This window comes from Strix uralensis, chromosome 2 (assembly GCF_047716275.1).
Source record: "Strix uralensis isolate ZFMK-TIS-50842 chromosome 2, bStrUra1, whole genome shotgun sequence".
NCBI classification, from domain to species: domain Eukaryota; kingdom Metazoa; phylum Chordata; class Aves; order Strigiformes; family Strigidae; genus Strix; species Strix uralensis.
In genome coordinates, this window is record NC_133973.1 from 64474191 (window position 1) to 64489449 (window position 15259).

The 15259-nt window shown below is 37.2% G+C and overlaps 1 protein-coding gene across 11 annotated transcripts in view; it reads left to right on the forward strand.

Moving 5' to 3' along the window:
- Positions 1-15259, forward strand: part of UBE3A (ubiquitin protein ligase E3A) — a 55450-nt gene that overhangs the window by 23948 nt on the left and 16243 nt on the right. For all 11 annotated transcript variants that reach the window (XM_074859001.1, XM_074859005.1, XM_074858997.1 and 8 more), the window contains 2 exons: positions 8829-9139; positions 12942-14197. In XM_074859001.1, coding sequence (XP_074715102.1) covers positions 8829-9139; positions 12942-14197 — 1567 coding nt within the window. The remainder of the gene's footprint in view (positions 1-8828; positions 9140-12941; positions 14198-15259) is intronic.

Consider the following 15259-nt stretch of genomic DNA (forward strand, 5'->3'; position numbering starts at 1 on the left):
CTACTGTGTAGCTAAAGTAGTTACTATGTTATTTACTTGCCTATGATTCATTAGTAAATGCAGGGATTTACAAAAGTGTTTTGTTATTTGCACAATGAATGGTTAAATTGGTTTTGCTCTGGTTGGCTGATATAATTGCTTTATTTGTTTCTGTGTTTTGCATTGCAAAGCCTTGTACCAAGAGCATAGTCACATATGTTTCACATGTGTGAATTAAAATAAATTTTAAAAAATTACTGACTCTTTTAGATTCTTATGAAGTAAATTCTTCCATGGATAAGTCTTGCTTATCCCAAGCTTTTCAAATTCTGACTCTATACAGGATGAACATCTTGGTGCTAGCTCAGAGTTAGGAGTCTTTTTCCTCAGCATTCAAGTCTTTGAATTTTTAAGATCAGTGTCTTCTATCTGCTCCAGTCACAGGTCTGCATTAATTTTCAGCTTTCATTAGTATAACTTTCTTAAAATCTCTTTAGTGCTAAATTACATAATTTTTAATTGTTTACTTTAACAATAACTTGACTTCTTACCACTTCATGTATTTTCACTCAGTGTATTGTCTGTTGTCATATATCAAGGCAAAGGTTTGGGTATTTTGATGTGATGGCTTTCTGTTTGTTCATCATCTTGCTGGTTTTGAGGATGGGATGCTTTTCAGTTTTGAAACCTCTCTTTAAAGTTGTTGAACACACACACACCCCATTTAAAGTGTTGTTACAGTTATAGTTGATGTATAGTTATCTCACATTGATTTGATAGCTGATTTGTTGCTCTTGAAAGAGTGGCAAAATAAAAATTCTGGTATATTTTGAGACTGCTGCAGAAAAACAAATTATAACCATTGCAAATATATACAGTAACTGTGTAAGAATTAGTGTTTCATGACAGATACTTTCAGATGCCATTCTAGTGCTTTGTAGACATAGAAAGCCTTAAATTACTTTCCTCATAGCTGAACACACAGGTGGGTTTGCATAACATAACAGTGGGACATGCTCATCATGGCCTCTGTATCAAACTTTGCCACATACAGGTATTTTTGTGGTGTTTGCTGCTTGTTTTATTGCCATTCTTGGAAGGAAAAGATGTAAAAAGTATCTTTATGTATACCTGCAGCCTTGCACTGTGTTATACTGTGATCTGTCTAGGATGAATTAAAAAACTTATTTTCAGAGCCTCTTGCGATGCATCATTTAGCCAGGCAGTGATTCCCTTAAGGAAACTTCAATGCAGTCTTATTAATTGATTAACTCTACTCGAGAATTATCATAGAATCATATCACAGAATGGTTTGGGTTGAAAAAGACCTTAAAGATCATCTAGTTCCAACCCTCCTGCCATGGGCAGAGACACCTTCCACTACATCAGGTTGCTCAAAGCCCTGTCCAATCTGGCCTTGAACACTTCCAGGGAGGGGGCAGCCACAACTTCTCTGGGCAACCTGTGCCAGTGTCTCACCACCCTCACATTAAAGAATTTCTTCCTTACATCTAATATAAATCCACCTGCCTTCAGTTTGAAACCATTACCCCTCGTTCTATCCCTACACTCCCTGATAAAAAGTCCCTCCCCATCTTTCCTGTTGGCCCCCTTTAAGTACTGGAAGGCTGATATAAGGACTCCCCAGAGCCTTCTCTTCTCTAGGCTGAACAACCCCAACTCTCTCAGCCTGTCCTCATACAGGAGGTGCTCCAGCCCCCTGATCATCTTCATGGCCCTCTTCTGGACTTGCTTTATTACTACTTTCTTAAATTTAGCAACTACTTAAGTTACAATTAAGTGTCTGTTTTATGTTTGCTTCCAAGAGCAAAAGTGCAGTAAGATGACAAATCTTATAATGATTTGAAAGAAAAGGAATTCCAGATTTTGCACTAGAAAATGTAACTGAAGCAAATGTATTATAAACCTTGGTTCCCATGGAGCATAGTTAAAATAAAACGAGAGCTTAAAGAGGTATTTCTCTCTGGAGCTGCCTAATCAACAAATGCTAGACTGTTCTTAAACTGGAAACTCAGGTGTTTAAGTCTTCTGATCCATGTCATTTGCACTTAGTTTCTGCATGATCATGGCCATCCTTCTAGGACAGTGTCATGCAAAAGGAAAGCATAGTAGAAGAATGCTACCATGGTAACCTAACTTGAAGTGTTCTGGAGTTTTTAGTAACTTGAAAACAGAGTTGTTTGTCCCTTTTGTGTACTTGTCCTCTTTTCTTCAAGTTGTACAAGGAGAGTGTAAGGTTGATCAGCATTTAGGTCTCTTCTCTGCAGATCGGTCTTACATGTTGCAATGGTCAGTCCTCTTATATCAGTATTTTTGTCTGAAATAGTTTGTCTCTTATGCTTTCTCCTGAAACACTCCAGTGGTCCAGAAGTAGACAATCGGAATCAGTGTCTACATATTACTATCTGTATCTTCTGATATCTCACTGCAGTGCTAATATTAATCTCCTTGCTTTGGTTAGGCTGACAAGAATACAGTGTATAGATTTCATACCTGACAAACTTTAAGCTTGTTCAGTAGAGTACAATGTGAAGTTTAATTGTACTTGCTTGAGTGCCAGGACTTCTTTAACCAAGGGAAAACAACATGGAATGTACTAAATAATATGTATTTTGCTTAATATTTGATAAAATATTCATTATTTGTTTTGTCCTGAATATAGGAGACAGACTGAAGGATTCCTGCAAGTATGTGAGGTTACTGTCACTTCTTTCCAACAAAGACAAAGTTGGTCTTATTGTGGCCTCACAGCCAGTACAGAGTATTAGAGTTTAGGAGTCCTTACTTGTCTCAAAATTTTGTTTTAAATTATCCTGTTGAAATGTTTTGTGTGGTTAGATGTGATTATTCTTTGGAAGTTTAGCAGCAGCTAACAATTGTGTACTTTTTTCTTTGTTATTTCTAATATTTAAAATGTATTCAAAGAGAGTGAGGTGTTGCAAGTTTATAGCCAGTTCTGAACTTGTAATAAGTTTATTCCGACAGTAATTCAAGTTACTTTTTCTTTGTAGTTAAATATATGGGCTTTTTTACGAAGGCTAGATTTCTTCCTGCCTTTTCAAAAGGCACTGATTCATAAACATGATCATAATGTTTAAAACAGTCAATTATGCCTACAGTCATTACTATTTACATACGTTGATTGCTTATAATAATTGCCTAATAATTGTTTCCCCATAATCAGTTATTTAATGGCTTCAGGCCTGTAATGTTGGCGGGGGGGGCAGGGGATTGGAGATTTTTCCTGAAATTGCTTAGCTTGAAAAGCCAGGGTATAATTAATGCACTATTCATCTCTCAATTTTATGGCTAATTGAATGTTGGAGGGATCATATAGGTGAAGGAGCACTGCATGCCTTCTTAAGAAGGACAGATAGGAACCAGGGTGTGAAACCAGTTGGTCTGTGGAATGGCATTGTCTCTGTAGAGTCCTGGAGCTAATAACCTGAAAAGGGCAGTAACGAAGGGTGGAGGGGACTGTACGAAGGACTGTAACAAGGTAATTTGTCTGTGAGACCAGATTAAGAGGTATGTGCTGACCATGTTCTTGATCCCCTTTCTTTAGCTGTCTTTCTGCATTGCTCTGTAAAGCCAGGACAACTCTTCTGTTCTCAGGTTCGCCCTTCCTGAGGAAGTGCTGTGCCTGACTTCTGCCAGCACATGATGGACTGGATCTAGAATACATGGTGGGGAAGGAGGTCCCTTGGGTGAAGTCAGTATGGTCCAAGGGGGTTCACAGTCCACACCCCAGCTATTGGGGCCCACCACACGGGAAAGTATTAGGTTTGGAAAATGCAAGCTCCATGCTTGCGTGCATTTGCAGGCGTACGTTTGCTGGAGTGCCGGTGGTTAAGATGGGCTAAAGGTGTTACAACAGTGCTGGAACAGAGGGCTTGGCTCCAGCTCGGGGTGGAGCGTTTGGCATGCAGGCCACTTCAAAAGGGTCTGTGCGGGCAGTACTTTTACTGGAAGCTTGTCTTCTCTAGCACTGCTTTCCTTACTCTAACTAAACAGAAGCAAGAAACCAACATGTAGGGCTTGAAACTGGAACTCAGAAAGCAGTCTTTAACTTCACAAAGAAGTCCATCCATAACCCACACTTTTTTTTTTAACAGCTTTTCATCCTGCCGATCATCTTATTTCCAAAGTGTGGTATAATTGTTGCAGGTGTATGAGTCTCTTTATGCTCCTGTCTGTTAAGGCGTTTACTGAAAGTTGTTTTGCTATTAGTACTAAAAAAACCTGTTCCCTGGGTTTTTTTCCTATCCAAAAGACAAACATGAGTTTTCCTCTAGTTTATATGCACATTAATAGTTTTGTCGGGTTTTTTGCATTAAGAAATAAAACAGCTTATAAACATTTTGGCACTTATGAATTCCTAATACTTTTGTTAAAACAGAATGTTACAAGTTTCCACGTACTAAAATTGGCTATCTTGGAGCGATATGAGGCTTCTGTGTAGAAATAATATAACAGCTGTGTCCCAAGCAGAAACCATTCAGAAATACGTCATTTCATACTGATATTTCCAGCCAAGTATGAAACCTTCATACTTATTTCTAAAATTTAAGTAAACTTAAGTAAAAATGATCCAGTTATGCAGATATTTTTAACTTCAGGCAAGTTTTGAAACTTGGATGAAAATTCTTTGCTTTGTAGGTGAACTTTAAAGAATTATATGCCTTATTTTTCTAAAATTCCTTAAATGTTTAAACTTCTGATTTTCTCTGTCACAAAAGTTTCCTTTATGTAGCATTTCTCTGTATTTAGTTTAAGATACTTGGAAAATGCAAGTTAGATGTAGTTACATAGGAATTTTCAAACCAGTGCACTCAATTCTCTTGTTTTGTATACGTTTTAGACATTCAATTACTTTACAACCCAAAATGCAGCCCATTGCACCTGTAAGTATCTAGAAGGGCAGAGGCTCAGTGGTGCATGTTTCTAGAGATACTCCACAGTTTTGGCAGCATTTAAATTATAAATGCAAAGTACTTATTATCTGGCTTTTTATTAGTTAAAGAACAATTAAAAAGCCTAAAGGCATTTTTTTCTTTACTACAAAAGTAAGTCAGTAAATACTAATTTCTTTTAAAATGGAAAAAATGTGCTTGTGAAATTGTTGGACTCTGGGGAAGGAAGATGACATCTATTTTAGGTGTCTCTCCTCCTCAGTGAAGTACTGTCTTGCTTGAGGAGGTTATACAAGGCCCATTGTGTAGGAAGTTATCCTTAAGGCATAAGGATATGCCTGCGATACATCTATGAAATGTTTCCAACTGCAGCCACACCAGTGCAGTTTCATACTTGGATGTGCAACAACAATGTGAGTCTTTGCAAACATACGTGCAAGTCAGTCACTGCTGCCTTAGCTACACTAGCAGGTGTCTGTGTGCTAATGTACAGTAAACTAGTCATTGAGTTTATAAGGGGCCAGTTACTCTTCTCTAGAACCCTGTATAGGAACTCCAAGGGATCTGCAGTCTTCACTGTATAGCGTGAGCTAAGAATAGAGAGGGGTTTTGTGTTACCTTGCTTGATGAACCAGTTCTAATTCCTCAGGCTGAGAACTTAAGTTTTCTGCATACTGAATGAGAAAGAGATCAAGTTTTCACCTCTGGAGAACGTAGAATGTATGCTACATGTTTTTCTGGCTAATACAGGAAACATGGGCTGTTGGCACTGGACAGTGACAGTAATTCCTCAAGTACCCCAGTGGGAATGTAGTGTGGAATATCTTGATGTTCAGTAAAATCACACATTGGCTTACTTAAAACTGCATTCTCGTGGATGGACCTCAGTGAGGGTAGCTCTTGTGGAAGGCTTGGTAAATTCTGTTCTTTCTTTTTAGGTCTGTACCCTCACTTTAAGTCTCCACCTTTTTTATTTACTTAAATAGTTCATCTGAGACCATGTCAAAAGTCTGCAGAATATCTGCGAGGGAGAGGTGGGGAGAAATTCTAATACTGTTGTGTTCTAGTGCTGTTGTACATTGTATTGCTTGCTTCCATAGTTGATTTAAATAAATGTAACTTTCAGTCAGTCCTTCTGTCTCTAATAGAATTTCACAGAACTTGAGTCAGTGAGTCTGCAGCCGTGAGTCAAAGTGAAAATGTCTGTACAAACAGCATTATTGTAGACATGGCACAGTTTGAGAAGTAATTGGCAGTTAAATATTGGAAGCAGAAAATCTTGAGTCCCTCAGAAATTAGAGACAAGTCTAAGCTTAGCTTTGTGTCCTGGCATCTCAGATATGACCCAATTAAAGTGGAGTGTTTAATATGATAAAAAGTCTTCTTAATATATCAGTGTTTATACACTGAAATAACTGCATTCAAATTAGATGTGATGTAAGCTAGAAAGGTGTGCATACCTCTAAGACTTAACAGTTTCTCTGCTTTGAAAGGCGTAAGTTCTCTCATAGGGAACTGGTCAGCTTTTCATAGTATATTTAATGTGAATAACAGCTCCAGCTGCTTTAGGTAAATAAATAATTATACACACACTCCTAATATATATACACTTAGAATAGCTGTAAGAAATAATCCATAAAACATTCATAGGTGTATTACATAGGTCAGAAAATTGAATTGTGGCAAAAAACACGTGGTCTACATGTAGACTGCAATGGAGAAATAAGATGGAGGGAAAAGGCGGTGAGGGAGGATAAAGTTAAAATGATAATGTGTATGCAATAACTGCCATTTTCTGTGCACCGTGGAAAACACGGCCACAGAGAGAGAGGGAGGAAGATTAAACGAACAGTAAGTTTCAACTTGAGTTGAAAAGAGCTTTTGTGAAGGCATCAAGGTAATGCATAGGAGAGACTGCAAGAGGAGTAAATAAGGAGCATGTTGGTGAGACAGGTGGCCATAGCTCAGGTGTAAAAGTTCGATATTAACAAAGGCTTTCACACTGTATACTTACCTGCTAGCAAATGACAATGTATCACACTAAATCTGAAGGTCTAAAATGTTTGAAAGTCAAGGATGATCAAAGCATGAAATCTTGGCATTCAGAAACAGATGAAATCATGTACTGGTCTACGCTGGTTTAAAACACTGTTGGTTTTTTAAAGCCTCTGTGCTAAAAGCTAAAGTATGAAAGACAAGATCAAAAAAACCTTGTGTTTTTATACATCTGTGGAGAGAGGCAGGTTTTCTCAAGTCTACATATAAAGATTGGAGAGGCTAGAACTCTTTCTGTGAATCAGAATACAGCTATTACCTGTTTGTGCAGCAGTGGTTTTGATGATATTGTTGGTGTTGCTTTTTCTTTTTTTATGGTCTTTCACCTCTGTCTTAAGGTGCCAAACCTTTGTCTTCAAACCTTTTTGTTCAATTTTTTTTTATCTTGGAACACACTGGGGCATTTAGAAGGTCAGGTAGACATTGAGGCAATGGTTTTTGTTGCAAGAAGTATTTTTTTTTTCTCCAGGATCATGAGATCTTGAAGGGTGAAAAGGTGTTATTGCTGAATAATACACACTTCAACAGTTACCTTCAGAACTTGAGGACATTTTCCCTTCTGAAGCAGCTGCATTGAAACTCTGATACTTAACCAGCCATTATTAACAGCTGGGTGCAGCAAGTGCTGAGTAGTACCAGTGGGTCTAGCACTTTAGTTCTCAAGTACTTGTTTTGTGCAGAATCTGTGCATGCATCAACATCACAAAAGGCAACTTTAAGTTAATACCGCAATTTCTGATTAAAATCTTGCTTCCCCTGTTCTGATCTTTATAGTACTGTATCGCTAAAGTTAGGTAAAAACCCCGCATGCTATACCTAATCAAAATGTTTGAAATATTTTGTAGTTGATATTTTTCATTAATACACGTTTTCTTAAATTAAGTGAAGGTTTGGGGGGTTTCTTTCCAAAATGTGGACAAATACAGTGCTCTTGGTGCTGCATGCAGCTTCTTCTGTCCCAAGTACCCGCAGCTTTCCAGGAACTGCTTTACCATTTGCGTGTTTCTGTAAAAGTCTGTGACCGTATTAATTGGCCAGTTAAATTTTCTTGTGTGTGTATATATAGTACTGACCACATTATCTTGTATAGCGATACAGTTGTAATTCTTCAAAATATGTACTTGCCATGTATAATTGCAGGAGAAAGGAGAGGATTTGGCAAATAGCATTTTTAGAGAACTGTATACCTTATTAAGCTGAAGAGACATTCAACCTCGTACTCCTCTGTAATCATGGTTTTGTCATCTGTTTAATTAACCAAGGGCTATTTTTCCTACAGATATAAATAGACCAAATATCTGATAACGTAGTCATCTGGAATCTTGTTTAAAAAATTGTTTAGATTTTTAAAGGATTTATATCCTATTGGTGTACCGTTGATAGCATTACTAAATAAATGCCTGGATCATTTGTATTTCATGCCTCTTCCCTCGGTCAGTGGCAACCATACCTCAGTACTATACATCAGACTCAGTCACCTGTATGAATTCCAGTTCTGTTTCACTTGCAGCTTTGCTTTGCCTCTAAATTGCTCTCTTTTTCAGTGACAATTGAGATTGTTCAGAACTGAACAAGGTTCTGTCCACTGTAACACTAGAATGTAAAGCTGAAAACTGTGCATAAACAGGATTTACCTTTCACTTACATAGGACCCACAAATTAAATTGTGTGTTAAATATATTTGCATTTGTCAAGATGAGAATCCTGTATTTAAAAAAAATCTCCTGATGTGTCCTCTCTGACACAGAAATCTTGTGTTTCAGTGCCTGACTAATCTCTGCCTTGCTGATGCTTTTGAATGAGCTTTGTATGTGAAAGCTCTACTAATCCTTGTACTTACTGTTTGAATGTTTGCTACAGGAAGCGAGCAGCTGCAAAGCATCTAATAGAGCGCTACTACCACCAGTTAACTGAGGGCTGTGGAAATGAAGCCTGCACGAATGAATTTTGTGCTTCCTGTCCAACTTTTCTCCGTATGGATAACAATGCAGCAGCCATTAAGGCCCTCGAGCTTTATAAGATTAATGCAAAACTCTGTGATCCTCATCCCTCCAAGAAAGGAACGAGCTCAGCTTACCTAGAAAACAATTCCAAAGGTGCCCATAACAATTCCTGCACTGACAGAAAAATGAACAAGAAGGAAATGCAAGGCCCAAGAGATGACTTTAAAGGTAAGATGTTTTAGAATTTTCCTAAAATAAAACGTATTTAATATGCATGAGTATAAGCCTACAGAGTTCACTGTGGTGGTGTTCTGCTGACTTCTTAAGTAAAATACAGTATTGGGCCATCAAATTTTTTACTATGGGTTCTGAAAAATGGCCGGGTTCATGCTGAACACTGATTCCAAATCTGGATCTTTACCACATGTCTGTTAAAATTCATGTGCGTTTGTTGCTTTCTGAGATAACTGGCTTTGCAAATAATGGAGTTTAAGGGCTGTTGTATGATTGCTTTAGTTTTGCTAGTTTCGTAACTCTTCTGTAGTTAATGAATTATGAAAGTTATACTTTAACTAATTCCAGATTCTATGTTAAGAAACTTAACAGATGAACAAAAAATGATACAGTGGATGATAGGCAATACATCTACCACGCTAAAAAAGTTTAAGCAAAGTGTATTTCTAAGCCACTGTATGAAAATGAAATACTGTTCTGTAAGTCTAACTTCTGTTTAGCTTTTCAAGCTCTCTAGAATAGTAAATACATACTACAAGAATAATTATAGTTGTTGCCAAAACATGTGGTGCAAACAGAAATCACAAGCTAAATTAAAGCCATTAACCTTTGAGGAGACCTTTTTTAAGTATCGTTGCAGTAAGTGATATAAACACAGAAGTTCAGATTCATTCATTTTAGCTAAAGAAGGTGAAACTGCTTACAGCAAATATTTAAAAAGCCCTACAGAATCAGCAATAAAATATGGTACTGAGTTATAAGGGACCTAAGATGCTTCAGTCAATACCTGCATCAATTTGTTCTTTATCTGATGCAAGGATAAATTTGTCCCCAAATTAGTTATGATCTGAGTAAGCGAAGAAGCAAACAGTAGGGAGGGGAAAGGGGAGCCAGTGTAGTGTTAGGCAAGAGGCACATTAGGTCTGTTTTGTGATTTGTCTCTTAGTTTTGTGTATTTTTAATGGAGGCGTGCATGTACAGAATTTTCCTCCTTCTGTCTGACCCTACCATCCTCTCTCCTCAAGACAGATATTTAAGTCTTCTCAGTGTATCTCCAGAGACCGTCTGTTGTCTAAAGCAATGACTTGGACCTCATCTGTTACAGCATCACAAATATTGACCTGTCTTTATAGCTGTGGACAGAGAGCATTAATGCGTTCTTAAAGCTTATCTGAGACTCTTAGTTACCTTTGGAATTGGATATTTAAGGAATCTAGTGCTCTGAAATTTTTTAAGGTCCATCTGCAGCAGCAGTTACTGGGAAAACTGCAATTAAGTTTAAGAAAGCCAAGGAAAAGGATGTGCAGCTTGCTTTTATGCTTGACATAGGACTGAAAGTTCTAAATAAATTGAAAGAAATGCCCTTCAGAAAGAATTCTTTAAATTTCTTTTCTCTAGTGCTAAGCGCTAAGACCTTTGGGGAAGAACATGTCTGGAGACCATTGTCAGCATCTCAGTGATATCTTAGATGGCAGTCCAAAAAGAGGAAGGAAATAGCGAAATTGCAAATACATAAAAAGCATGGGTTACAAATGTAGTCATGTATGCAGAGCACCATTTCAAAATCAGTGTTATAATTACCTGGGAAGCTATTTTCAACTTTTATCACCAAAACATTAAATTGAAACAGAAGATCACTGGACAGGCAGTGAGCACACAATCATAACAAAGCTTCCATAAGAGATAATGAAAAGATGATTTGCTAATTAGGAAGTGTGTTGTTGGCAATATATAGACTACATGCAGTCTTTTTCACAGTCAAGGACCCCTGCTAAAGCTTGACTTCATGTACAGATTTGTCATGGAGTATTACTGAGAACAAAGTCTGAGATATGTTTACTTCACTGGATTGCTTAGTTGTTGTAGAAAGGATGAGAGGAGAAGGCATGTAAAGGCTCACCTATTCAGACACAAGTGAGCTAAAATTGACTTGAGTTAAAAGAAGCCTCACTTATATTTGTTTTTTCTCTAGCTGTTGCACTGCTGTAAAGTAAAAATGTGGCAGACCTTTACAATAGTTCAGTTAGAGGATGGTCACAGGCTATGACTTAAGACTGTTACGAAACTGCTGATGGTAATACTAAATATTTTAACTGGAAATAGTACATGGTTAGTTCCTTAAATACTAAAACCTTGAAAAGAGTGACTGGGGAATTCCTGTTACATTGTTAAACTGTCAACTTCTGCTGATAATTTTTATGCTATGAGTAACCTCTGCAATCCAGAGGCACTGAACTCAGGCTACGAGAGGATATGTTCTTCATTTCGAGGAGCTGTGGCATGGAGCAGCATCTGTATCAGCAGTTAAATTTCTTTTAGGCGTTTGCGTCTTGAGTATGCACTGCAGCAGAGAAAAATAGATGTTGCACTAAGCTTGAATCCTTTCATAATATTTTCAGTGCTGTTTTTTTAACAGGATGGAGTTTAGTTTTGAAGCTTTTTCACTGTCTTCAGATTGGTTGGAAGTCAATCTCAGTAGTATAACACAGCTTTATCCCTCCTGAGTTATATGTGCTCTAAGAATGGCTTGAGGCTCTGCAAAAATCAATAGGTTGTCTGTCTTTGCATCATTTAGTTTATATTTTTAATTTAATGACTGCTTGGAATGAATGTTAGTGTAGGCAATCACATTTCAAAATACTTTAAAATATAACCGTTTACTAAAATAAAACACTTTTCTGCAGAGCATGGTTGGTGACTATAGTGCTGTGATGTGTGTTTTTTAGATCTCTAGAGATGCTATTAAACAGATCCAGTTCTAGTTCTAAATTATGTGTCAGTTCAGAAGAATCTGCTTAAACTAGAACATCTTTTCAGGGTCTGATCATGTGGTAATCCTACTCTAAATCATCACCTGATGTGAAAGCATCTGTGGGTTCTGTTCGAGAAGTAACATAGAAAGCTATAAATAATGTTTTCTCCTTTTCTAAAGAGAAAGGAAGATTTCAAATAACAAATGGACCACCAAATGACTAATTTCATATCAGGGGTTTGGGGGGGACAGGGAACAGACAGGTATTTGGAGCCCATGCAGATGATGCATGTAAACCAGTCTCTTCATCTGAATAGCATGTTGATGAGTATACTCAAGTTGTTTATCTCAGTGAGGCCTAACGTATAAAGAAATAACCCACATGCCCAACTGTGTTTGTAACTTAGAAGGCAGCATAAACTTCTGAGCATGTATTGTAGTTTTTTGGGAGGATTTTCAGGCATCAGTTTACTATAAAAACAGTTGCAGAAAGCATTAAAAATAGAAATAAGAAATCTTATATTCCCGTTAATATACAACAAGAACAATTATTGAATCTTTTCAAGATCTGTTTTTAAAGCATGTGCTGTGTTTGAAGAAAGAGGTTGATAGGGTTTTGTTTGTGTATAGTTCAATGACTTATACATCAACTGTGCAGATTTACTGGAAGACTCTATTGTCACACAGTCTTATTTAACTCTTTTAAAGTTTAAACACCCTACTGATTGATTTTAGTTGCCCTTTTTAGACGATACAATACTGTTAACTACCAGAGGTAGTTAATTGGCTGCAAAACAGTTTTACCATTGAGTACGTTCCCTGATCAACATCCATAAATAACATATTTTACAAAATCATAGTGAGTGAAATCATGATTCTTCATGCTAATCAAATTATAAAATATCTGTCTTGAATTTATCCAGCAGTGGCAGTTTTTTCCAGTGTTAATGATATGATACACAGATTTCTTGAGTAGAACAAATTAGAAGTATTTTATCTTTTTAATTTTTATCTTAATAAAATTGATACTTTATCTTTTTATAGATGTGACTTTTCTAACAGAAGACAAGATATATGAAATTCTTGAACTATGTCGAGAGAAAGAAGATTATTCCCCCTTAATCCGGGTGATTGGAAGAGTGTTTTCTAGTGCTGAAGCATTGGTACAGAGTTTCCGAAAAGCCAAGCAGCACACCAAGGAGGAGCTCAAGTCTCTTCAAGGAAAGGATGAAGACAAAGATGAAGATGAAAAGGAAAAAGCTGCCTGTTCGGCTGCTGCTATGGAAGAAGATTCAGGCGCATCGTCATCTTCGTCATCAAGAATAGGTGATAACACACAGGGAGATAATAACCTCCAAAAACTAGGCCCGGATGAAGTGTCTGTAGATATTGAAGCAGTCAGACGGGTCTATGATAGATTACTTTCTAATGAAAAAATAGAAACTGCCTTTTTAAATGCACTTGTGTACTTGTCACCTAATGTGGAATGTGACTTGACTTACCATAATGTGTACTCTCGGGATCCTAACTATCTGAATTTGTTTATTATCGTTATGGAGAATGGCAATCTTCATAGCCCAGAATATCTGGAAATGGCTCTACCATTGTTTTGCAAAGCAATGAGCAAACTACCCCTTGCAGCTCAAGCAAAACTGGTTAGATTGTGGTCTAAGTACAGAGCAGACCAAATTCGGAGAATGATGGAAACATTTCAGCAGCTTATTACTTACAAAGTCATAAGCAATGAGTTCAATAGTCGTAACCTAGTGAATGATGATGATGCTGTTGTTGCTGCTTCAAAGTGCTTGAAAATGGTTTACTATGCAAATGTAGTAGGAGGGGATGTGGATACAGATCATAATGAAGAGGAAGATGAAGAACCCATTCCAGAATCAAGTGAACTAACTCTTCAAGAGCTGTTGGGTGAGGAAAGAAGAAATAAAAAAGGTCCTCGAGTGGACCCACTGGAAACTGAACTTGGTGTTAAAACTATAGATTGCAGAAAACCACTTATCCCTTTTGAAGAATTTATTAATGAACCACTGAATGATGTTCTAGAAATGGACAAAGATTACACTTTCTTCAAAGTAGAAACAGAAAATAAATTCTCTTTTATGACCTGTCCCTTCATATTGAATGCTGTTACCAAGAACCTGGGATTGTATTATGACAATAGAATCCGGATGTACAGTGAAAGACGCATAACTGTGCTCTACAGCTTAGTTCAAGGACAGCAGCTCAACCCGTATTTGCGACTTAAAGTGAGACGTGATCACATCATAGATGATGCACTCGTCCGGGTAAGTCATGCAGCAACATGGAACTTAGGTTTGTTGGTTCTGACTAGTGCAAGCTACGTGGGCTTTTAGTCACTGAAAAGGACTGTGTGTGAGTACAGTGTTTTATGTATTAGATTTCCTCTAGAAGAAACTCAAATAGCTTTAACCATATTAAGTTTGAATTCTTAGTGTGCTGTTGAAGATCTGTATGTTCAGCAGAACCACTTCTACTCAGAGTGGTTGCAGACATAGACGCTTTACTGCCAAATAGTTCTTCTCCATTAACAGATTCTGCCCTGTTAATGGTGAGTGTGACCAAATTCTGTTTCAGTACTTTTTCTTTGTCCTCTGCACTGTCTTGGATCATCTTCTGACAGTAGGGTATTTTTCTCATTTTTCTAAGTGTCTTTGCAATTTGGTGCAAATACTGATACGACTGAGAAAGGAGGGGACAGACCTGTTAGTACCCGAGAACTGTGAGAGTAGCCCGTTTCTGAATATGTTGGCTACTTAAAGTAAAACTTAAAGCCATTTGTTCACATGTTTTTGGAAGATGGGAATTATACAGGATACAAACTATAAATAATATTTCACAGTAAATTTTTTTCCATAAATATGTTCTTTAATTTTAAGACTCTTCCTCCCTTTATTTTTTGCATAAAGCTGTTATTTTTCAGAAGCGCATTTTTCTGTGTTGTGTTATTAAAGCACAATAATGTTTGCAACATTTTAATTTAACCATGACTTTAAAGCTTGTTGCTGAAGAGCCAGACAGGTATTTGGAGAGAAAGTACCTGGTTTTGCCTCTCAACCCAGCTGTCACTTCTAGTTAAATTTGATGACTTTAACTGCTACTGAAGGTCAATTGTGAGAACCCTAAATGAGCTCCCACTTTGATTTTTCTTTTCTTTTTTCCCATTTCCAGATGGGTTAGCCGCTTCATGGGAATTGCGGATATTATGACTTATCAGGGAAAATCTTTGTCTCCAGTACCAATACGAAAAATAAAATTGCAATGCAGAAATGGCTTACATCTGTAAACCCAATTTTATATTAGACAAATGACAAATACACTGTTAAGAT